General features: G+C 46.4%; 2 protein-coding genes across 3 annotated transcripts in view; one reads left to right on the top strand and one right to left on the bottom strand.

The window, feature by feature from the left end:
• Window positions 1-26,123, bottom strand: part of LOC147423829 (SNF7 family protein) — a 137,528-nt gene that overhangs the window by 77,786 nt on the left and 33,619 nt on the right. Inside the window, exon 2 of one of the 2 annotated variants that reach the window (XM_086502043.1) lies at window positions 673-732. In XM_086502043.1, the coding sequence (XP_086358169.1) occupies window positions 673-732 (60 nt within the window). Of the gene's footprint in view, window positions 1-672; window positions 742-26,123 lie in introns of both variants that reach the window. The other variant, XM_086502044.1, reaches the window with a different exon arrangement.
• On the top strand, window positions 5,609-7,180 carry LOC147423830 (uncharacterized). Its single transcript, XM_086502045.1, has one exon. It carries the CDS (start codon window positions 5,824-5,826, stop codon window positions 6,478-6,480), a length of 657 nt encoding a protein of 218 aa, XP_086358171.1. The 5' UTR covers window positions 5,609-5,823; the 3' UTR covers window positions 6,481-7,180.

Here is a 26,123-nt window from a genome sequence, read left to right as displayed (position 1 = left end):
TATCAAACATTGTTAACATCTTTTGAAGTTCTTTTATATCAAGCATCTTGTACATCAAACATTGTTACCATTCTTCTTTCACAAGTGGCTGCCATCATCTCTCCTCCATTAGGTGGCCAGGGCACTTCAGACTTGAAAGTTTATACTCTCTTTAGAAGAGGCTTTTTCCCTTCCAGTTTTCCACTTCTAGAATTTATGCTCATGTGACTCAGTTGTGATAGTTTTTCTCAGTTTCTCCTTTGAGCCTACTTTCTTAACAATTTTGTACTTTGCTCTCAAAATCAGCACCATTTGAGCGTTATAAGGGACTTTTCAAGTGAGGAAAACCAGCCTCCTTTTTTCGAAAGAAATGTAAAAAAAAAAAAAGAGAGAGCACTTCAATGTAAGCTAGCATGTGGGTGCACGTCAAACACACACACACACAGAGGACACGAGCACACGCTGCATTTTGCTAATCTTTTTTAGACTTTGTTGTCTTATCTTTTAAAAGCATTTCATATCAATAAGAAAAACAGATTAAAAACGCTTTAATGTGTCAAGATTATTACATATGGAAACCAACGCCACACACAAAGACTCTTCATATTTGAAACAAATAAAGCATGTCAGTCGTCGCATCTTCCTTAGTCTTTCACGAACTCATACAGATTAAGGGATTTGAGTGTGTCATACCAGAACTTGGCTCATACACAAAGGTGTCAGCCCTCCTCGCAAAAACCACGAGTGTTGTACCTACAATGACTAAAACTTCATTCATACAATCTAGCAAAACAACAAAGTCTCTCTCTCTCTCTCTCTCTCTCTCTCTCTCTCTCTCTCTCTCTCTCTCTCTCTCTCTCTCTCTCTCTCTCTCTCTCCTGCATGTAGCCACTGCCGCATGATTCCCCACCTATGCAATCAGCCCACATTAATCAAAGGGTATCCAGAAGCAGTCGAACAGTGAGCTCATCGCCTTTTAAATCAATGCCGAAGGACACGCCCCCCAAGGATTCAAGGGACATGACGATCACATGTACTACACAGGACATTTGGGGACTGCTACTGTCTATCCAAGAACGGGTACGACAACAGAATGAGGTTATTTCACGCCAAAATGAAGACATCAAGAACCTGACACTACGCAACCAAGAGTTGGATCATACCATTGCACTGCAAGCTCTGCAGCTTCAACAACAAGAAGACACCCTGAAAACACTGCAAACTCAAGTGCTGGAACAAGGCAGTCACATAACACAGGTCACCAATAATGTAACCGATGCACCCGAGGGGTCTCCTCCATCTTGGGCACAGATAGTGAAACAAGAGAGGACCATGGGACACAAGACAAGAGAGACGTATACATATGAGAGTATGTATACGCATGAGGATTCTACCGAATACAAGGAAAGGGAGAAAAGATCCCAAAACATTGTGATACGAGGCATGCCAGAACCTGAGGGGGCAATAGTCATGTCATTGAACGTAGACGTTACCACCCTGTTAGCAGAAAAGCTTGATATGCAAGATGCAGGGGTATATGGGGCACATAGAGTGGGTCAGAAGAAGACTGATGCTCATAGGGCAGTTGTATGCACAATGTTGGATGCTCGCAAAAGGGCCATAATTTTGGAAACTGTACGCTTCTACTTGAAAGGCATTCAGTACTATGTAAGTGAAGATAGAACACCGACACAACAGGCAGCAAGAAGGAAAGCATATGAGGAACGTCTCAAGGAAAAAAAAACAGCATCACCGCCTAAAAATGCATACGGACACGCGACCCATGGGATCACGACCATACAGGTTACAAGCTGGAATTGTAGAGGTTTTCCATGGCATAAGCAAGAAGGGCTGGTGGATATTCTACCACAAGCTGACATACTCTTCCTATTGGAAACATGGGAACAAAACACATGCAGGCTGCCGGACATTAGTGGATATATCAAGCACTCCATATGGTGGAATGGTACCAAAATGTGAGGACACGGAGGTGTAGCTGTAATGTATAAGGAAGAGCTTCAAAAGATGGTTGAGGTATGCAAGATCGATGACCACAAGCGCTATATATGGGTTAAGGTTTGCTCATCAAAAGGATTGATCTTTGTTCCAGGATGCTATATCCCGCATCGAGAGTCACCTTTTTATGACACAAACCGGCTATCCAAAAATGACCCCTTTGCTGACCTATGTACAGACATTGCAATGTATGCACAAGAGGGAGCAGTTGTCCTTCTTGGGGATTTGAATGCCCGGATTGGAAACACACAGGTACAATTGACAGACCATTCAATGCACCCTGCGGATAAGAATGGGGAACTTATACTTGGTTCTATGTGGGATAGATGTTCAAGTGATAACATCATAAATCCACAGGGGTCAGCCATGATAAGTATGATGAACTCAATGCAGCTTGTAGCCATGAATGGTGCAGATAAGTTTGTACACTCTGGATCATACACTTGCTACATGGCAAATCATGGGAGGAGTACAAATGATTATGCCTTGGTGAGATACGATACATTGGACTTGGTCCATAGTTTTGAAGTGGGTTGCAGGCTACCAACCTCCGACCATACCCCAATTCATATATGCCTACACATGCCCAGTATGCATATTGTCAACACAATGAATACACCGAATTGGTCATACAAAATGCAACTCACGAAGAAAGAGGACTATGTTAGTCTCTTAGATAGCTTACTGTTTGACCGGAACATGCCTTGTGACATTGAAGAGACGTGGAAGATCTTCCAACATGCAATGGAGGAAGCGGCAAAAATTACTATGGGCAAGTATCAAAATGGTAAACAGACTAGGAAGGGTTTACCTCATAATCCTTGGTTTGATGCAGAATGCAAGGAGGCCAAACGCAAGATGAGAGGCTTAGCACAACACTCAACTGAATGGGAATGGGCTGCTAGAGAATACAATACACTCAAGAGGAAAAAGAGACGCATGTATGAACTCTCAAAAGAACAACTAGACCTCTGCAGGTTCAAGAAAGAGTTGGCGTAACATGAAGGGGAAGAACGGGGATGTGATGCGAGATTTCAGCCTAAACGAAATGTATGCTTATGTACAAACTTTGTATGCCCCGTCGGGGACTCAAGAGGCGATATACATAGGGGCTCAGGCCGAACATCCAAAGCCCATCACCTTCCAGGCAGTCATTAAAGGCCTCAAAAGCCTGGCAAATGGGAAAGCAGCTGACACATTACATCTTACTTCTGAAATGCTGAAATGGTCAGGTATTGAGGCTAAGAAATGGATACACCATATAATGAATCAAGCAATCAACCAATACTTACCCCAAGATTGGTGGAGGTGACCACAATTTGCTCACTAATTATCGCACCATCATGGTGAGCTCATGTATGGCAAAACTATTTGGAAGCATTATTGAGAAAGATCTTAGCATGGGCTGAAAATAACGGGAAACGTGCCATTAGACAAGCAGGATTTAGAGCCCGCCACAGCACGATAGACCACCTTATCACACTCCGGGTCTTGATGGATGAAACCAGGCTAAAAGGCAAAACCCTCTATTGTTGTTTTGTGGACTTCACGAAAGCGTTTGACACAGTACCCCGTCAAGGGCTATGGTCACGTATGGAAACTCTGGGAGTTCATATGCATCTCAGGGCAGCAGTGGGACGCCTCTACCAAGAGGTCAGATGTAAACTCAAGACAAACACAGGTTTCTCACAAGAGTTCAGGAGAACTATGGGAGTTAAACAAGGATGCCCTTTGTCACCTACGCTTTTTGGACTATGCATAGATGAGCTTGATGATTTCATTAACAAGGCTATGGGAGAGGGGGGAGATCACCCTAGCATTGGTACTTTCACGCTTCTGCTCCTCATATATGCCGACGATGTGGTTCTCTTTGCCTACAAGGCACTCCTTCTACATAAACTTTTGGATGCAATACATGCATTTTGCAATGCAACGGGCTTGTCAGTCAATGTAGCCAAAACAAAGGTTATGTCAGTCCACACATGTAGAAATGAGAATCAGCCCATCATCACGTATGACGGGCAAACACTCCAAGCGGTTGAGAGGTTCAAGTACTTGGGCATCTATGTACCTTCAAACCATGCATGGGGAAGTTGCGCGCAAAACAGAATTGATGCAAGACAAGCGAAATACTATGAATTTGAGAACATGTGCAAGCAAAGTGTCACAAGGCGATGGGAAATCAAGTCTTTGGCATTTGATGTATGCGTGGTCCAAACAATACTTTACGGTGTAGAGGTATGGGGGGGGAGTATCCCCGCTAGCACTTGGAATGACATTGAAAAGATACAGAAAAAATTCCTATGTAGACACATGGGGATCAAAACTACCACCCCATACTCAGTGATGCTTTTGGAGACAGGCAAGAGACCCTTGAAAATGCAAGCCTTACAAAGGGTACACAGATACCTCATGAAAGTTAAGATGATGCCGGAGATCCGTCTACCCCACATGGCATGGCAAGCCGGATGTAAACCGCAAAAGAAATACAAGAGTAAATTTCTCACATCCAGTCTCGTAGAAGACATACGGAAATGGTTCTCTAGATGGAATGTGGGAGACCATGTGGACATGCACATAGAGGAAGGCACTGAACATGAGCATGGGCTGAATTTTGACAGAAGCATACTTGAAGCCCTACACACTAGATGGAGTACAGCAGTACACAGGTCCAAATTTGAATACTACGGCAAACACATCAATACACGATATTCGGAGACCTACAAGACTGGGGACACCCAGATGCATATCAGGACACCTATGTCCCACCGGGCAAGACGGGCCATTACTTTGATGCGGACGCAATCACACATGCTCAAGATTGAAACGGGAGGGTGGCTGAATATTAAGGAAAATAGAAGGACATGCACACAATGCAATTTAAACAAAGTGGAAAGCGAGGCCCATGTCACCATCGAGTGCCCAACATACGCACACATCCGTGCTGATTTCCCACTGCTATTGCAAGGAGATGTCACCTTTGAGGAGCTTCTCTCTCGGACACACCCCTCCCCAGTTGCTTTAGGCATCTACTTTGCCAAAGTATTGGATCATCACACAACACTAACACACAAGAAAGCTACTAGCCCACTACCCCCTCTACACACATGAGGGGAGCCTCTTGTAGATTTGTTTTTGTGGTCCCATGGGTCATTTTGGGCCCCCGAGGACGTAAATACAACATCATCATCATCTCTCTCTCTCTCTCTCTCTCTCTCTCTCTCTCTCTCTCTCTCTCTCTCTCTCTCTCTCTCTCTCTCTCTCTCTCTCACACACACACACACACACCCAACCCTCCGCTTTCAACCCTGCTGCACACACACACACACATCCAAACACACACACCCACACACACACACACACACATACACATACACACATCCAAACACATACACACCCGCACACATACACACATACACGCCCACATCTCCCTTCAAACCCACACACACACACACACACATACACATACATACATTCCACCCCCACCCCCCCCCCCCCCCCCCCCCCCCCCCCCCCCCCCCTTGATCATCCTGATCACTTTGATCACCCCCCGAAGCAAAGATTGAGGCCCTCGACGTGGCAAAGGGAGCAACAAAGGAAGAAATGTCGAAGATGGACAACAAGATACATGCCACAATCAAGGAAAAGAAGAGGATGACGGACTCCGCACTTAACACCGTAATCAACCGCCTCTCCAAGCTCGAGGAGGGAGAAACCTACCACAAAGAAAGAGAAGCATGGGAGAAAGAGAAGGAGAGATGGGAGATGGAGAGGGAACAAGAGGAGGAATGGCAGAGGCGAGAAGAATGGACCAGAGAGAGGTAGGACATGAGAAAAAAAATCGAGCTCTTCAAAGCCTCGGTCGCATCTCTCGCCCCCCAAGAAGGAGAGATGATCACGGACACAAAGGAAGCCCTCAAAGAGGAACTCATCAAGGCTTTGACCACTAGCATCGAGGACAAATTAGAAGCCACTAAAGAGGAGTGGGTCGAGGTAGTGAAGAAGAACATCACGGAGGAGGCAAAAGAGGAGGCACAAAAGGAGGAACTCCTCATTGTGCACACGACCCTTCAGGAGGAGGAGATGAGACAAGCCCGACGTCTCAACATCCACGTCACGGGCATTATGGAAAAGGAAGGTTCCACCCCCGAGTCTGATGGAAAGGCATTATGCAAGAAACTCGGCTATAATGAAGGGGAGCCACCCCCTTTCATCAAAGCTTGGAGAGCGGGTAAAGATCTTACAAGGAAGAGAGCCCTCATCCTACACTTCTCCTCCAAAGAAGCACGGACTACTTTCCTTCGCAAGAGGGTGATCTTGAGAGGGCTTGATGAACCGCCCATCTACCTAGATGACGATCTCACACCCATGCAAGTGGCACACCGGCGCACATGCATGCCTAGAGTACACCAAGCCCGCAAGGAGGGGAAGAGGGCCTCATATAGAGATGGTCAAGTCATCATTGATGACAAGGCCATAGCATAGGGACTCGCGGCCTATGGGACACTATCAGTGGGAGTCTACACACAGGACGTGTACACGGCACAACACCTCCAAAGGATCGGGCGGAGTAGCCGTCCTCTATCGCCCCTCACTTCATAGCAGGATACAGATAGTAGCCCGCAATCCAAAGGCACGCTACATATAGATACGGATTGCACTATTAGAAAAGCACATCCTCTACATTGCCATTTGCTACTTTGCACCCAGCAGATCTAGGTTTGCACAGACAGGCAAAGGAGAGACAGAGGAGGTTCATACACACAGAGGAGAGGAGGACAACGATACACACTCATCATATGCTTGTCTCAGGAAGGAGCTAATGGAGTACTCTAGACTGGGTGAAGTCTTCCTCACGGGGGATTTCAACACCAGGACACGAAGTAGACAGTGTGATATTTACGACTTCAACGACCCACAACTACTCTCCACCATGGAGGACACAGGGACAGAGAGGATCTCTAGAGATACCACCACACCCACACCATATGGGAGACACCTACTTCGCCTGGGATCACAGCATCGTCTCGTTATTTATAACAGGATGGTGCAATGGCCATCTTCCGACGGCTCGACTTGTATACCTCCATCAGTAGCCAACGGAGGTAGTACAGTGGATTACATCATCGGCTTTAGGGAAGCAGCTCACATCCTTCACCATCCCACCATTACCTATTGGAGGTTGGAGCTGACCACGCATATCTCACCCCCTCTTTCACTGGCTCACCTATCTCACACACACCACCTCCACCCACACCACACACCACTATACACTTCACACATGAGCTAGCCAGAGTTTACTCATCACATGTAGGAGGGGATCTACACTCTCGACCCAAACACACCACTCTCTACACTCACTAGCCAGGTCTCTGCAGTTTTACACACCTCAGCCCTCAACTGCTTACCACACATTACCCATAGTGGTCGACCCCCACCCTCTAGGATGATGCCCCATAACCGATGGTACGACGGGGAGTGCAGAGATCTTTACAGAGAGCTACAGGCTCGACAAGCCTTTAAGGAGATCACCAAGAGTGAGGAGATCACCGAGAGTGAGGTTAGGCGATAGATGAAGGCCATCAACGCTGTAACTGGTGGGCCTTCGAGGAGGCGCAGGAGCTTAAGCTTTACCACCTTCTCAGGAGTACAGATTGCGCCACAGCATGGAGGATTCTGAGAGAGCCACACCCCACCACCCCCCTGGAGGACCCCAGATATGGCATGACTATGCCGAGCGCTTATACCAGATACCTGGGCAACCACTAATCCCAGATCCATCTGATCCCCAACCTATCACCTCGACTTTCTTCGCATCTAGTATGGTGGAGAGGGCCATTCGACGCTTTCAGCATGGCCGCTCAGCAGATCACACTCGACTACAGAGTGAGCACCTGATATATGCAAACACTCTCTCCCCCTTGATAGCACGTCTCTTCAACTGCGCTTTGGTTGAGGGACTACCAGAGGAGTGGACTATGCACACCTTTGTGCCTGTCCACAAATCTGGCGACACCCTGGATCCAGGGAACTACAGGACTATCATGATTGGTCACACATTGGCCAAATTGTATGGGGCAGTTCTTGAGGCAAAGCTTAGCACATATGCACAGGCATCAGGGCTACGCGCACCAAGACAGGTAGGCTTTCAACGCACTTTCTCGACTATCGACCACATTTTCATGCTTCATTGCCTTGATCGATGGAGCAAAAGCACGGAAGAGGAGACTCTATTGCTGCTTTGTGGATTTCCGCAAAGCCTTTGACACCATCCCCAGAGAGAGACTCTCTCAGCACCTTCAGGAGCTACAGATACCAACTGAGATGATATGGGCCATCCATTCTTTGTATGCACACGTCATTGGTAGAGTGCGATGCCCAACTGGAATATCAGATCCCATTGCTAGCACCATTGGTGTGAAGAAGGATGCCCCCTTTCCCCGACTCTATTTGGTCTCTACATCGACGAGATCTCACATTACATCCTACAGGCAAGCGGAGAGGGATCGGACTTAGCAGGTATACCAGTCTATATTATGCTCTATGATGATGATATCATTCTAGTTTCTGAGACACGAGTACTCACAGCAGTAGCAGGCGGGCAGGTCGAGGTGGTTGATTCATATGTATCCTTGCGGGTGACTTTTACGAACACCACTGACAGATTTTCCATGACCCAATCAGCCCAAGACCGGCTTACACGAGGATATGCAGCGCTGGCCACCTTAGAGCGCACATGCCATCAGGTCCACTTCCAGGAGCCCTGTACCAAGGGGTGGCTTTTTGACACTCTAGTCACACCTACCATGATGTATGTCGTTGCAATATGGGCGGCAGGGCTATCACCATCTCTCTGGGCATAGATAGAGCGCCCACAAATCATCATTTTTGTTTTAAGAGTCGGGTTGGGCACTCACGGCTGTTCCCCTCATACACCAAAAAAGTGCACAAGAAGAACAACCAGGACTATGCACCCAGGTTCCTAGGGCAAACGCTTTTGTCACTAGTTTCCTCTGGACTACGTGAGGCTTTGCTTCCCCAAGAGGCCAGCATTATCTACACTCTTAGGGCAGTGCCCTTGAGAGACCCATCTCGCTGACTAGTTATGATGTGGCGGCGACTAAGTACCTCTGTTCAGAGGCCCAGGTTCTGTGGGACTTGCTTTGGTCTTCCCTTCGAAGTTGCCTCCTCCAGGTAACTTATGGCTCACCACGCTAAACTGCCCTTGCAACCCGACGGTTTTCCCCTAGGAAATGCCATACTTGCTAGGAAGGGCGTCGGCTCACAGGTGGCGTCCGCTGAGGTTGGTGGTGTCTCCCTTTGAACCTCCCAACCCCTTTTTGGCGAGGTTGACCCCCCCGCGGGGGCAAGGCACTTGGGTGCTCTTGTAGCTCATTTGGCTTCGCTTGGGGAGGATGGCGTCATTTCCCTCAAAAGGGATCGGATTATAAAATAAAAGCATAGGAAGGAGGGCATTATCCCTCCATCCGCCTATGCAGAGCACCCAAGTACCGGGGTACAACCTCACCGAGGAATTTCGCCACAGGCACGTGCCCTGCGGTTCCATTCCTCGAGTGCAGATCACGGCGTACCAAGAAGGGCAGCCGCTTCCCGCGAGCCTCCCCACCAAGGAGGATAACGATCCTTTCTTCAGGGTCCAACGACGAGTCGATATCGTTGAAGGTGGAGTTGAATCAGTTTAGCCAACACCCCCTAGAATCACCAATCGCCGAGTAAGACACCAGAAAATGCGAAAGCGAACAACACTCTAACTAGGAGCACAGCAAGCAAATACTGTGTCCGCGCCTCCAACTATCCACCAGTTTGAGTCCGCCTACTCGCGCAAGGGCCAGAACTCTCTCTTCTTTCCTATTCACGACAGTGCTCCTATTGAGCTGCAACAGGTATCCACGTGCTTGTTCAAAGTCAAACGTCTTATAGAGCTCCAACGCAAGGCACAAATGCCTCTCGTCCCACTTGTCCCATGCGTGGTAGCGGGCTGAGCTAAAATCAACCGCTGGGATATACTTATTCATCCAATTCTAGGTTCTTGTCGTCCAAGTCCACTTCTTGAACGGTTGGTTCTTAAGCTTCTTGTTTACCAAGGAGTCTATCTAGGTGAATGAAACCGAGCGGAACTTGTCAAAAGCTCTTGCTCGTTGTCCCCCACAAAAAACAGGTACGGGTGGGATGTTAAACTCGTGGTGGAGAGTTGTCGTCCCTACAGAGGTCAACCTTGCTCCCTTCTCGAGTAACATTCGCATCTCGATGGCGACGAGGCACTGCAGAGAGTGGAGGACACGCTGATCGTGGGGCCCCATAATTTCCGCGCCATAACAAATCACTGGGTATACGCACGCCTTAAAAACAGTTAGTCGAGACCAGATTGGGATGGCTCGCTTTGCCAGCAGGTGCTGGCACGCGAAGAGGCTTTTCCTACCCTTGTCCGCTCACTCCTTGACGATGCGTTCAGGGAGACATGGATCACACCCAAAGAGCCTCTTCCCACGAAGAGGTAGTACTATAGAGATCACTTCCTGACCATTCTAGCAGATGGGTTCATCCAGAGACCGAGATACATGGATATCTAAATGCCACATAGAGCACGGGTCGCCATCGGACAGCTCAGAGTATCATCACACCAGCTAGAGATCGAAGTTGTAGAGCAGAGGTGAGCATGTGTAAGGGTTCTAGCAGGTAGGGCAGCGCACAATGATGGGTAGGCTGCAACATTAGGGTTTGCGACCTGTGGCATTAGGGTTTGCAGCACACAAGTGCTAGGGTTTGCAGCCCGTTGCTCTCTCTTTCAGCAAGAACAACGCGCAGGAGGGATAACAGCCTACATCGTGCATATCATGGCCAGCCAACAACACGAGGGTGCATTCGTGCAAAAGCACTAAGGGCATGCTGAAATTGACCTGCAGCTCACTGAAAAGCTTCCATACCGCAAGGAAAAGTGTTCTTGACGTGTACTTTTGACCTACAAGGATTTTTGTGCCGTTATGCTAGCGGAATTGGGTCAGAAACCTGCAATTACAACCATGGACAGGTTTGGACAGCTTAGTGAGGGTTATATGGAAGCGTTCAGATCGTTAATTTTGCCAAGGGATCCTCGGGAAAGCATTGGGTGCTTGTACAGGACAATTTAGGCAGATTTCCCGCGAGGAATCTCGTCTAATTCAAAGAGCAAGTGACCCTACAGGTGCGAGAGCTCAAGGGCTACCCAGAAAAGTGATCGGCACGCAGATCGGAGCGCAAAACAAAGAATTCAGCGAGCTGCAATTTCTCGCCAGGTTTTTTAAAGTGCGCGAAAATTCTATGTTTGCTTGGGATTTTGTCCGTGGAGACTTCTACGGTGGTTATGTTGCCGAAATTGGGTTGGAGTAGAGAAATTTCAGCGCTATAAAAGTGGGACAGCTTGTAGAAGTTTACAGGTTTTTCTCAAGTATAATAAGAATAAAGAAATACCGAAAGGGGCGCCAATCGTTGGGGCCAAGAGGGTGTCGTTGTCTACTTGGTAGAGCTCTAGCTGCCAGGCCGTGGTTTGACTTGAAGTGTTGAATTCCAACCACAGGACTATTCGTGAAGTTCCTCTGTGTCCTAAAGTCTAAAGTAAAGTTTCGAGTGAAAGCCAACATCCACCGCCCTACGGGCCAGTTTCAAGGTTCCATTGCCGGGACAGAATCGCCTTTTCCTCAAGAAGTGAGCCTTGGTTTTTGAGCAAAGACACAAAACACAGAAGCTTGGAGTGTTAAAAGTCTGTTCAGTCTGTTCTTTTCTATTGGCACGTGGTGCCCGTCCTGTGACATGAGTAGTGGGTGCCGGTGCTCACAGCTTAATGGAAAGCTTGTCTTCTCCCTTGCTCTATGTAGCGCGAGGATTTGCTCTCCCGCATCTCTCTCTCCCCTTTGCAAATATGGTAATGCCCCAGTAGTTGGGCTTCTCAAATGACCATGTACAGTTCTGGGGATTTTATGCGCGTTTGCCAAGGCAAGAGCCTTCTGTAGAGGAACCGGATTAGCTAATTGCTATCCCCTTCAAGTACGCACAGTTCCATCGCGAAGGAATGCGAAAACGGAGTTTTCTCGCGTGAAAACTCGTTCGATTTAGAGGGGAACTGTCCCATTGCGTGCAGGAGCACCTGAGACACGCGTAGACGTGCTTGCTCCGCTCAAAACGGTCCAAAACAGAGAATTGCAGCCTGCTGTGTTTTTCTGCAGGTTTAGGGTTTCGCACCTAAATTGCAAGGAATTGTCAGGGGAGCCTCGGAGAGGGCTTGGGATGCGTGTACAAGGCAGTAGCCACCTCGCAGTGTCAAAACAGAAAATTACAGCATGCTGAAATTGACTTGCAACTCACTGGAAAGCTTCCATACCGCAAGGGAAAGTGTCCTTGACGTGTACTTTTGACCTACAGGGATTTTTGCGCCGTTATGCTCGCGGAATTGGGTCAAAAACCTGCAATTACAGCCAGGGACAGGTTTGGACAGCTTGGTGAGGGTTAGGTGGAAGCGTTCGAATCGTTAATTTTGCTAGGGGATCCTCGAGAAAGCATTGGGTGCTTGTACAGGACAATTTAGAGAGATTTCCCGCGAGGAATCTCATCTAATTCAAGGGGCAAGTGACCCTACAGGTGCGAGAGCTCGAGGGCTACCCCAGAAAAGTGATCGACACGCGGATCAGAGCGCAAAACAGAGAAATCAGCGAGCTGCAATTTCTCGCCGAGTTTTGCAAAGAGCTTTAAAGTGCGTGGAAAGTCTATGTTTGCTTGGGATTTTGTCCGTGGAGACTTCTACTGTGGTTATGTTGTAACAGATTCGACACTCCAAGTCAAGAATCTACCACGACAACACCAAATAACCACTTCAAAACAGTTCACAATTCACAATTTATTCGACACTAGCCCGGCAGAGTTCCGTGCCTAGAGATATCAACCCCAAAGACAGGCGCCCCTTTCGGGGTTTTTTTTTGTATTAATCTGAGTTCAAAGTACAAGAGTGCGGGCAGGCGCTCACACTCAAGACTCTGCGTCCAGATGCTCTAAGTTATGAGAGGCCTGCTCACATATTTAAAGTTACAAGGGTTGCTAAAAGCAGAGTCCGAAAAGCTGAAATCAAAAGCTTCAAGTAAAAGCTTTGAAAACAAAGCAAAAGTTCTTCCTCTCTCTTTCTTTTAATAAATAAGGCAAAGAGGCTTTCTCTTTCTCTCTCTCTTGCTAAAATAAAGCAAAGAGGGTTCTCTCTCTCTTTCTCAGCAATTTGCGTAGAAAAAAGCAACGCCAAAAAGCTGCCCAGCTTTCCGTAAATCACGCTGAGGTCTATACAGCAAGCCATGTGTCAGCCCGCCACGTCAGCAAATCAAGGTTAGGGTTAGGGCAGAATTTGATTTTAGGGTTAGGAATTCATAAGAATTAGGGTTTCTAATTTTAGGGTTAGGGTCTCAACAAAATTAGGGTTTCTAGTTTTAGGGTTAGGGTTTCAATAGAATTAGGGTTTCTGGCAGCCACGTCATCACTTTGTGACATACCCCCCTCTTGAAAGCATTGTAATCGCCCTCGATTACGCCTGCAAAACAGACAGAAGCCATAAACCGTCTTAGCAAACACCGACTGTTAGTACCTACGTACTAGGAACGCACATCTAGCACATGTACCAATCGACAGTCACATCACCCGACATCACAAGACATCACTAGACATCCCAGGAGATCACATGACATTCAACATTCATTCGGATCTTAGACCATGATTTATCGGCAATGTAGCTAGCAATTGCATCTAGATCCAACCGGAACCTCATCGATGCCCGATTGACTAACCGATATTGCAACCATGTCTATTCGAGATCATTTAGACCAAAATGTTGCAGTCATTTCGTCTATCAATTCCTGCACTTAAAAACAAGTCAAGAATAAATCAGTTTCATATTTTGAAATTCCATTTCATGAAGTCATCCAACAGAATACTGTCAACTCTCGGTATCCCTAAAGCTCAAAGAGACATCAGTGACTCTAGTATTCAAAAATCGAGGCATCTGTTGACAAAGGAGAGGAGTAACTCCCCTCTTGTGCAAACCCACTGCACCATAACTCCGGCCAAGCTGAATTCTGGGTTCCATTTGGAGTAGACTATGCTAAACCAAAAGCTTCAAGGTAAAGATTCACATTCCGAGGAATATTCGCTAGGTCTTTCTCCTCCATTTGCTTCGCATCCATTGCGAAGTAGGTCTTGAATTTAACCAAGAACCGTCAGTTCGCTTTACCTTCTTTCCTTTTTTTGTGCAAATTTCTCTTCTGGGACGAGTATCTGCTCGTTTTCGTCCAATTCGGGTTGCACACCTAGCTTCCCATCATCGGGCACATCGCCTTCAAAAGGTTTTAAGAGACTCACATGAAAAACATTGTGAATCCTCCAAGTATTCTGGCAGCTTCAGTCCCAAGGAGATATCATTTATCTTTTCGGAAAATCTAGAAAGGTCCAAACTATCTCATGCTAAGCTTTCAAAGAAGCCGCGCCTTTCCCTTTTTTTTCTTTCTCAAGAGTGCCTTCCCATAATGTAAGAGCACCCAATCATTCTCCTTCAATTTCAAATCGCGACAATGGCGATCTGCTGCCTTTTTCTGTCTCTCCCGAAATTTCTGCAAAGCCTTCCAGACCAAGTCCGTCGTGAACAGGTCGACTTCAAAGGAAAATCTTATCTTTCGTGCTAAGGAAGGATGGAACCTTCGTAGCAAATTCAAGAATCTCAAATGGCACCTTCCCCATCAAAGAGTTAATCGTGTGGTATATTCCACCAAAGGTAAAAAACATTCCCAAGTAATCTTCTGATCCAACCAAGAAGACTTCAGCAAAGGCGGTACCACTGAATTAGCAATCTCTGATTGCCTGTCAGCCTGCGGGTGGAACGATGACGAGAACTGCAACAACGTGCCTATGTTCTCCCAAATAGCCATCCAAAACAAACTCGTGAACTTGCGGTCCTGTCGGAAACAATCGTCTCAGGCATGCAATGTAATCTGAAGACTTGGGCAATAAACAATCGTGCCCACGTTGTGTTCTCGGGAGATAAAATCCATTCAATACTTTCCTAGGGCGAGTGAGTATGGGTAAAAAGGCTGTAACAATCCTTGTGCTTTATGCCTGTCAAACTTGACCTTCTGGCATACCAAGCAACTGCGCACAAACTCGTCCACATTCTTCTTGAGTCTCGGCCAATAGACGTATCTCTCTACCCCTTTCAAGGTGGTAGCAATGCCGCGGTGACCCGTAAAAGGCGGACAGTGGCATTTGGTTAGAACCTTTTCCCTCAATGGTTGTGTAACGTACAACATGGTTTTCCTCATCTAGTAGCCATCCCGAATGGAATAGTCCGCTACTATCTCCCCTTTCTGTATTCAACTGAATACATCTGCAAAATATGTTGTGTGGCGTACTGACCGACCATATCCTCTAAGTTCCTATGATGTATCGCGGAAATAGCCAGAACCAACGGCTTTCAGGACAAAGTATTTACCACCAATTCTTATTTCCCTGCACATGGACAAAACGGAAGTAAACTGTGACAAGATGTTTGCCCACCGCATCTGCTTTTTTCGATAGCTGGATCCGTGACAAGAAGTACAGTAAACTCGCATCATCTGTGAAAACCGTAAAATCGGCTCCGAGTAGGTAATGTCACATGGATAGCCGCCAAAAGCTCTTTCTCACAAATCTATGCTATCAATTCTGGCCTTGAGAACAATCGGCTCTCGTAGGCAATGACATTGGCCTTCTTGCATTAAGACCGCATCCAGACTACGACCACAAGTGTCACAATATACTACAAACGACTTCTGCAAGTCCGACAAAGTCAAAACAGGTCCTGTAGTCAATTTCTCTTTCAAAGTCTGAAAGGCAGTCACCTCTGTGGGTCCCCACGAGATAGGGACTTCTATCTGTGTCAAGATATGCAAAGGGGAAGCAACCTCTGCAAACTTTCTAATGAACCGCATGTAGTACGAACACAATCCCAAGAAGCTTCTAACTTCATGGACATTCTTCAAATCGGGCCAATCACGGATAGTCTCTATCTTGGCCGGATCCATTTGCACTCCTGCTACTATCCCAAATAGTGTATCTCTGGTAGGAAAAATTCACTTTTCTTCGCATTAATCACTAACTTGTGATCTCGTAATGCCTGAAAGACCTGAAGCCAATGATCTCTATGTTCTGCCTCATTCTTGGAGAAAACAATGATATCGTCAAAGAAAGTACCAAGAAATAGCCTGTACTCTCGAAAAACCACGTCCATCATCCGGTGTGATTCGGATCTGATGATATCCACTCTTCAAATCAATCCTGCTAAAACACGAGGATCCTTGTAATCTGTCGAGTATATCATCGATCCTAGGAATCGGAAATCTGTTCTTGATGGTGATTTTGTTGAGAGCTCTATAATCGATGCACATTCTCCAAGATCCCTCTTTCTTCAAAACCAACAACATTGGAGAACAATACGGTGAAGTACTAGGCTGGACAAGACCCTTTTTCCAAGAGGTCTTTCACTTGGTTCATAATCTCTTCGTTCTGGGCTCGGCTCACACGGTAAGGTGGCCGGTTCGGTGGTGTGTTTCCAGGTATCAGATCAATAGTAAGACGAGCAGATGGTAACTCGCCTGGCAGGCCCTCTGAAAAGCGATCAGCATGAGTGTGGAGAAAATCTTGGCGTTCTTTTGTTCAGGTCAAAACATATTCAACCTTTATCCATCGTTCAGTTCTCTCCCAAAAAAAAAGAGTAAAGAAACTGAAGTTCATCAAGTACAATCTCTGAGCCCTTCATTTGTCAAAGTCGCTTTCTCGGCCCGGTAGTCAACCACGGCGTTGTTGTTGTGGTACCAAGGGATTTCGAGTAGAACGTCACAACCTTCCAAGGCAAATACGTAAAACTCCTTGTGCCCTAAACACCCCTGCCATTGCAAACTAAGTTTGGCAATGCTCGGTGTAATGGCACCATCCCGTCCGAGTGCCACTTGAACTACCTCCACCTGTGGCCTCAACCTATCGGGCGTAATTCCAAATCGAGCCGCCAATTCCAAGTGAAAAGAAGTTGGCCTTGGCTCCTTCAAAAGAGCTTCCTGATCTTTCACTTAGCCCCCAAAAGCGGCAAAGTTTGTACTTTCATTCATTTGATTCAGTTCAGGCCCCCAAGCAATGTGGTATCAATTCTACTTTTTATCTGCCTTTTCTGTCACGTCTCTCAGCTGCTTTGGAACTTTATGGCCTTTCTTCATCCTGTTCATTCGGTGCCTTGTCAGGGCACTTCGCAGAGATATGCCCAGTTTCCCCGCATTCAAAGCACTTCCCTTCCTTTATGTAGAGAGCCCTCTCTTGAGGAGTAAGCTTGGGTCATGCATCCTTATCTTTATGTTCTGGGTTGCTCTCTCTCTTTCTACTTTCATTTTTCGAAGTTTGTTCGACTCTGTGTCATAATCTCGTCTGTGGGGTAGGTCAGACTGCCAGAGTGAATGGCGAACCCCGTTTCGCATGACTCATCGACTCCTGAATGGAAGCTGACTTCTGTTCCAAGCAGTGGTCTCGGATCTCTGTAGGTAGACCCAAGGTAAACCGCTCAATCTGTTCCTTGAACGAGATCTTCTTAAATGAAGAAGCGGGTAGAAAAGAGCTCCAGAATCTCTCGCAATAAGCGTCCACTGTATCTTTTTGGTCATCCGAAGATGGTTCCAAGCAGTTCGTATATCACGTTCATACTCTCAAGTCAACCAAGAAGAAATAAAAAGCCTCTTGAATTTCAGCCATTTAATTGGCGCAGTCTTGCTTAATAGAAGCGTGGACCACCAAGTTCGAGCATTCCCCTTAGAGTAAGAGGCAGCTCTTTGAATCTTAGAGTGCTCTAAGTAACGTCCTCTCGTGAAAGCGATGTCAAACTGCTGTACAACAGACAAAGCCTTTGAAGCATCTCTATATCCTGAAAACATTGATTTAATTGAATGTCCACCTTCTTTAAACTCTCGGACTTTCTTGCTTTTGTCTTCGAGAAAGTCATACGGGTTAGCTTTATAAAAATTCTTCTTATTTGCATAAAAGTTGTTGTCATCAGAGTCCAAATTGTCTGTAGACGCGTCCTCAGTGGAACTGTCACTCAAGGGGCGAGATTCAAACTTCTTTGCCTTTTTCTTGCCCTTTCCGAAGCGTTGTTTCTTGCTTCGCTTTTTGCCTTTTCGGTCTTCTTCGCTCGAGTCAGATGAGCTAGAAGAACTGTCAGAAGAAGAAGAAGAAGAAGAAGAAGAAGAACTGGGTACTCCTTCAAATCGAACACGCTTCTTTTGCTTTCTTGCTTTTTCAAAAGTAGACTGACGACCCAAATCACCTGGGAAGTCAGCGCCTTTCTTTTGCTTTTTGCCCTGCTTTTTAGCTTTATTTTGCGCGTCAAAAAGCTCTGCAATTCGCGCATCGACCATCTCTTCTAGTTCCTTCTCTGAATACTTCTTGGAAGCAGGAGGTTTCTTAAGAGTGGATTTTGGGGGTGGTGGTGTGGTTTTCTGCCACTGCGCATGCACCTCCTAAAAAGGAAGTCTTGCTCATATATTTTGCAAATTTTGGGTCCTTCGCAAAATTGAGCATCATCTTTGATGACGCTCCATCTCTCGACGCTCCGCCTGAGTAGGCCGAGGCGGGCCATACTTCGTGTCGGAATCTACGTTGTGATCCCTTCTCCCATCTCCAGTCGACTGATCTTTGCCTGAAGCCATAGGTGCCGCGGAAAAAAAATTCGGATCGGATTTCCCGTAGAAGAGAAATTGGTCGTACTCTGATACCACTATAGCAGACTTGGACACTCCAAGTCAAGACTCTATCACGACAGCACCAAATAACCACTTCAAAACAGCTTACAGTTCACAATTCATTCGACACTTGCCCGGCGGAGTTCCATGCCTAGAGATATTGGCCCCAAAGACTCGTGCCCCTTTTGGTATTTCTTTTTGTATTAATCTCAGTTCAAAGTACAAGAGTGCGGGCAAGCGCTCACACTCAGACTCTAAGTCCAGATGCTCTGAGTTGTGAGAGGCCTGCTACATATTTAAAGTTACAAGGGTTGCTAAAAGCAGAGTTCGAAAAGCTGAAATCAAAAGCTTTAAGTAAAAGCTTTGAAAATAAAGCAAAAGTTCTTCCTCTCTCTTTCTTTTAATAGATAAAGCAGAGGCTTTCTCTTTCTCTCTCTCTTGCTAAAATAAAGCAAAGAGGGTTCTCTCTCTCTTTCTCAACAATTTGCGTAGAAAAAAGCAACGCCAAAAAGCTGCCCAGCTTTCCGTAAATCACGCTAATGTTCGTACAGCAAGCCACGTGTCAGCCCACCACGTCAACTAATCACGATTAGGGTTAGGACAAAATTAGGGTTTATGATTTTAGGGTTAGGGTTTCAGCAAAATTAGGGTTTTTGGCAACCACGTCATCACTTTCTGACATATGTTGCCGAAATCGGGTTGGAATAAAGGAATTTCAACCAGATAAAAGTCGGACAACTTGTAGAAGTTTACAGGTTTTTCTCAAGTATAATAAGAATAAAGAAATACCGAAAAAGGGGCCAGTCTTTTGGGCCAACAGGGTGTCGTTGTCTGCTTGGTAGCACTCTAGCTGCCAGGCCGTGGTTTGTCTTGAAGTATTGGATTCCACCCACAGGCTTACTCGTCAAGTTCCTCTGTGTCCTAAAGTCTAAAGTAAAGTTTCGGGTGAAAGCCAAAGTCCACCGCCCTACGGGCCGGTTTCAAAGCCTCCTGCATGCAGACAAGGAAGAGGATGTCAACAATAGAGAAGGAAATGAGAGAACGGAGAAATGAAGTGGCAGAGTGGAGGAAGGAGAGAAGCACTATTCTTCAAAGATGGAGTGAAGAAAGAGATGGCATGCGTAGGAGGATCGCTTCGCTCAAGGAGAAAGTGGTCATCCAAGATTCCATCATCCAAAATCTACAAGGTGAGCTTCTTGAAGCCTAAAGTAGGCGACTTGAAGAAGGGGAAATTCAGCCTTATGTAATGGAGGAGTTGAACACAATCAAAGAACAAATGTGGGTCATCAAGGAGGATGGTAATGCATGTAGTTTTAGGTTAGGAATCCAACGAGCCATTCCCCGCGTCAATCTGATTCCCAAGTAGACACACTTTCCACACGTCAATAAGATTCTCATGTGGACACAGCTTAACCCAGAAACTTAGCCGAAGTCAAGTTTATTAATAAATCATTTTAATGATTTATTTTTATCACTCTGTCTTCAGCTTTTGCCTTACCTAAGACTTAAAAAGTGCTTAACCACTATCCTAGCCTACAAAGGGAGCAAGGGAGCAAGGGAGCCAACGATTTGAATCAAATGAGCGAGTGACAGGTGAAGCCCTAACGTTTCTGCATCCCTCTGCCCAGCGTTTTGGCTAGGCTGATTTGATGCACCTTTGGATCCCTCTCAATGAGGGGTTGATGATGGCCACCAAGGGGTAGATCTGAGGCTGATTTGCTCTCCCAATGTGAGAGGAAACAAGGGCTGAGAACTGGCTGCAAAAACACAATGGGTCTGTCGCGTAGAGCGGGGCTGAAAACGCAGATCTTGATGGAGCGGGCAATGGCCAGCAATGGGCGCACTCTATGCGGCGAGGGAATTGGGCTCAATGGGCCCCCGAAGGTTGCAGGCTGCACCAGGGAAGCTAGCGCTAGCAGATCCGGGCCGGTTCGAGTGAGGGAAAGAGCTGAAATTTGAAAACGCTGGGCTGATCTGTTGCCAAATGATAGCGTTGGGCTGATTTGCGATGAGGGGAGGTGCTTCATCTTGAAGAGTTACCGTGGCAACATTCCCGATTCAAGTCAGTATAAAAGCTTTGTGATTTTGCACTAATCCGCTAATCTTTGGAAATTTTTTCTCTCTCCAGTGTTTTGAGTGTGTTGTAGAGTTTCGCCCAAGGACGCTTCTCTCGCTTAAAACTGCAGGACTTGCCATTGCGCATAGGACCGTGCGCCTTGAGCACACGAAATCCAAACACTGTATACCGGGGGTTACACTTGTGCTACGCCTGTCAGAGGGTAGTTGACTTGGTGTGCACGCTCGACCACCTCGACATAAAGAAATCCTATGCTTTGAAACACAAATCCACCCCCGAAATACCCAGGATGTACCGTGGGTGGTGGAAAAACCTGACACAGCCTAGAAATTAGTTCCCTGTCCATTTAAACCGACATTTGGGCTCCGTAAGCCCTCAAAAATGGACGCCCCCTCTTGGATGAGACCTTCTCAAGTGAGATGTAACAGACTTGGACACTCCAAGTCCAGAATCAATCGCGACAGCACCAAATAACCACTTCAAACAATTCAAAGATCACAATAGATTTCCACTGGCCCGACGAAGTTCCGTGCCTAGAGATATTGGCCCCAAAGACTGGCGCCCCTTTCGGTATTTCTTTTTGTATTGATCAGTTCAAAGTACAAGAGAGTGGGTCAGGATTCACTTTCAGACTCTGCGTCCAAATGCTCTGAGAAGTGAAGGCCCAAACCACTTATTTAAATGTTTACAAGGGATGCCCAAAAGCAGAGCCCCAAAAGCTTCAAAATCAAAAGCAACTGCTCTCACTCCCCCTCACAGAGAGTCTACTTGAAAGCAAAAGCATTCTCTCTCTCTCTTTCTCATTGCGTAGAGAAGAAAAAGCAAACTACCGTTCGGCTGGCCGCAAAATGCACCGTAATTCACGGAAATCCGTACCAGCTGCCACGTGGCATTTCCAAGCAATTTAGGGTTTGCTGAAATTAGGATTTCAGCCAGAAATTAGGGTTTGCTCAAAATTAGGATTTTTGGCAGATTTTAGGGTTTGCAAGAATTTTAGGGTTTTTGGTAGAAATTAGGGTTTCTGTTGTCCGTAGCCATGTCATCACTTTGTGACATACCCCCCTCTTGAAAGCATTGTAATCGACCGCAATTACGCCTGCAAATGCGACAAAAGCCATAAACCGTCTTAGCAGACACTGACTGTTAGTACCTACGTACTAGGAACACACATCTAGCACATGTACCAAATCGACACTCACATCACACGACATCACAGGACATCACCAGACATCACAAGACATCACATGACATTCAACATTCATTCGGATCTTAGACTATGACTTATCGGCAATGTAGCTAGCAATCGCATCTAGGTCCAATCGTTACCTCATCGATGTCCGATTGACTAACGCCTATTGCAACCATGTCTATTTGAGATCAATCAGACCAAAATGCTGCAGTCCGGATCGCGGCGCCGTGCTGAGAAAAACTCATCACACAAGCGGACGCCGTGAAGCAGCACAGTGTTCGAATTCTCCCTCTGCCTCCTGCTCGTCATCGCGGCCTCTGCCGCCATAGCCAAACTTGTTTTTTTTTTCTCTTCCGGCCATCCCAGATTTGGCCGCCCACGGTGGGGCAAGGCCCTTGCTTTAAATAGTTAAGGAGGGGTGCCCACGGTTGGCCCCCATCCTTTCCTTCACCACTCCGCCGCGCCTGTCAAGGCAAAATCGATGACATATTTCACAGATATGCAGCTGTTCAGTTTTGCGCAATCATGCAGTCATACAGATAAATACTGTCAGCTCTCAGTATCCCTGAAGCTCAAAGAGACATCAGTGACTCTAGTATCTACATCAAGGCATCTGTTGACAAAGGAGCGGAGTGACTCCCCTCTTGTGCATCCCAGTGCACCACATCTCCGGCCAAGCTGAATTTTGGGTTCCATTTGGAGTAGACTATGCTAAACCAAAAGCATCGAGGTAAAGTTTCACAATCTGAAGAGTATCTGCTAGGTCCTCCTCCTCCATCCACTTCGCATCTAGTGCAGGATAATTCTTGAACTTAACCAAGAACCGCCTTCGGACTTTACCTTTAGTCTTCGTATCTTTATGTGCCAAAATCTGTTCAGGAACAAGGATCTCCTCGTTTTCTTCCACTTTGGGTTGCTCATCAGGCTCCCCATCATCAGGCACATGACCTTTAAAAGGTTTCAAGAGACTCACATGGAATGCATTGTGAAACCTCCAAGTATCTGGCAGTTTCAATCGGAAGGAGACAACATTTATCTTTTCAGTGATCTGGAAAGGTCCGTAGTATCGCATACTAAGCTTTGGAAAAAGCCTCTCCTTTCCCTTTTTCTTTCGTAGGCGTGCCTTCTCAAAACGTAGGAGCACCCAATCATCCTCCTTCAATTTGATGTCGCGACGATGGCGATCCGCTGCCTTTTTTTGTCGTTCTTGAGACTTCTGCAAAGTCTCGCGAACCTTGGCAAAAGCCGTATCCAAATCTCGCATATATTCATCCGCTTCAAAGATCTTATCTTTCGTGCTCAGGAAGGGTGGAACCTTCCCAACACCTTCAACAATCTCAAATCGCGCCTTCCCCGTCAAAGAGTGTATCATGTTATTGTAGGCAAATTCCACCAAAGGTAAGTATCTTTCCCATTGAGTCTTCTGATCTAAGATATAAGACTTTAATAAATCTAGAACCACTGAATTTGCAATCTCAGATTGCCCATCAGTCTGCGGGTGGAACGATGACGAGAACTGCAACCGCGTGCCAATGTTCTCCCAAATTGCCTTCCAAAACAAACTCGTAAATCTGGGGTCTCTGTCGGAGACAATCGTCTCAGGCATGCCATGTAATCTGAATATCTGGGCCACATGGCACAAACAGTCTCGCTAAGTGATCCGGCTTGACTGTTTTCTTCACAGGAATGAAATGAGCCTGTTTGCTAAATCTATCAATAACAGTCCATATACCATCACGACCACTCTGTGTCCTCGGGAGATCAAAAATGAAATCCATAGCAATACTTTCCCAGGGGCGGGTGGGTATGGGTTAAGGCTATAACAATCCCTCTGCCTTATGCCTGTCAAACTTGACCTTCTCGCATACTAAGCAACTGCGCACAAACTCGTCCACATCCTTTTTGAGGATCGGCCAATAGAAGTATCTCTCTACCCCCTTCATGGTGGTAGCAATGCCACGGTGACCCGTAGAAGGTGGACAGTGGCATTCAGTCATAACCTTTTCCCTCAACGGCTGTGTAACGCACAACAGTCTTTTTCATCAAGTAGCCTTCCCGAAGGGAGTATCCAGCTACTGTCTCCCCATCCCGTACATGTGTGAAAATATCTGCAAAATCTGTATCTGTGGCATACTGATCGACCATATCCTCGAAGCTCCTATGATGTATCGCGTAAATAGCCAGAACCAACGGCTTCCGTGACAAAGTATCTGCCACCACATTCTTCTGTCCCTGCACGTGAACAATCTGGAAGTGAAACTATGACAAGATGTTCGCCCACCGCATCTGCTTTTCCGAAAGTTGCTTCTGTGACAAGAAGTAGCGCAAACTCTGATGGTCTGTAAAGACAGTAAAATCCGCTCCGAGTAGGTAATGCCGCCACTGAGTAAGAGCATGGATAACCGCCAAAAGCTCTTTCTCATATATCTGTGCTGTCATCTCCGGCCTAGAGAACAATCGGCTCTCGTAAGCAATGACATGGCCTTCTTGCATCAAGACCGCACCCAGACTACGACCACAAGCATCACAATATACTTCAAATGACTTTTGCAAGTCCGGCAAAGTCAAAATTGGTCTTGTGGTCAATTTCTCTTTCAAGGTCTGAAAGGCAGTCACCTCTGTGGATCCCCACGAGAAAAGGGACTCCTTTCTGTGTCAAGATATGCAAAGGGGAAGCAACCTCTGCAAACTTTCGTATGAACCGCTTGTAGTACGAACACAGTCCCAAGAAGCTTCTAACTTCATGAACATTCTTCAAAACGGGCCAATCACGGATAGTCTCTATCTTGGCCGGGTCCATTTGCACTCCAGCAGCTGAGACAATGTGTCCCAAAAAGTGTATCTCTGGTAGGAAAAATTCACTTTTCTTTGCAATAATCACTAACTTGTGACCTCGTAATGCCTGAAAGACCTAAAGCACATGATCTCTGTGTTCTGCCTCTGTGTTCTGCCTCATTCTTGGAGAAAACAATGATGTCGTCAAAGAAAGTGCCAACAAATGGTCTGTACTCTCAAAAAATCATGTCCATCATCCGGCTAAATGTCACCGGAACATTGGTTAAGCCAAAAGGCATCACCAAAAACTCAAATAACCCAAAAGTAGTCCAAAAGGACGTCTTATAGACGTCTCCCAGTGCGATTCGGATCTGATGATATCCACTCTTCAAGTCAATCCTGCTAAAGCATGAGGATCCATGTAACCTGTCGAGTATATCATCGATCCTAGGAATCGGAAATCTGTTCTTCATGGTGATTTTGTTCAGAGCTCTATAATCGATGCACATCCTCCAAGATCCGTCTTTCTTCAAAACCAACAATACTGGAGAGCAATACGGCCAAGAGGTCTTTCACTTGATTCATAATCTCTTCATTCTGTGCTCTGCTCACACGGTAAGGTGGCCGGTTCGGTGGTGTGCTTCCAGGTATCAGATCAATGGTATGATCTTCAGGACGAGCAAGGGGTAACTCTCCCGGTAGGCCCTCTGAGAAGCAATCGGCGTGAGAGTGGAGAAAATCTTGGCGTTCTTTATCAAGTTTAGACATATTTGTCCTATCCTTATCGCTCAATTCTTTCATAAAGGTCGAGTAAACAAACAGACTGGATTTCATTAATTTTGAAATGGCCGAAGCCGATACAATAGGGACCGACTCGCCCTTCAGTTCTATGTCAAGTACAATTGTTCTGCCCTTTTCTGTAGTCAAAGTCGCTTTTCTCGCCGGATATCAACCACGGTGTTGTTCTTGTGGTACCAGGAAATCCCTAAGAGAACATTACAATCCTCCAAAGGCATTATGAAGAAGTCCTCATGCCCCAAATACCCCTGACAATACAACCGAAGTTTGCAAATGCTCGGTGTAATGGCAACATCCCATCCGGGTGCCAGTCGAACTACCTCCGCCTGTGGCGTCAATCTGTCGGGCGTAATTCCAAATCGAGCCACCAATTCCCAGTGAAAAGAAGTTGGCCTTGGCTCCTTCAAAAGAGCTTCCTGATCCTTCACTTTGCACCAAAAGCGGCAAAGTTTGTACTTTCATTCATTAGATTCGGTGCAGCTCCCATGCCATGTGGTACTAGTTTTGCTTT

This window comes from Adiantum capillus-veneris, chromosome 26, assembly GCF_014529385.1.
Source record: "Adiantum capillus-veneris isolate H3 chromosome 26, ASM1452938v2, whole genome shotgun sequence".
Classification (NCBI taxonomy): domain Eukaryota; kingdom Viridiplantae; phylum Streptophyta; class Polypodiopsida; order Polypodiales; family Pteridaceae; genus Adiantum; species Adiantum capillus-veneris.
This window is presented reverse-complemented; position numbering and strand designations above follow the sequence as displayed.

Excerpts from the sequence above, each read along its gene's own strand:
- LOC147423830 (XM_086502045.1), top strand. The coding sequence starts at position 5,824 with ATGAGAAAAAAAATCGAGCTCTTCAAAGCCTCGGTCGCATCTCTCGCC.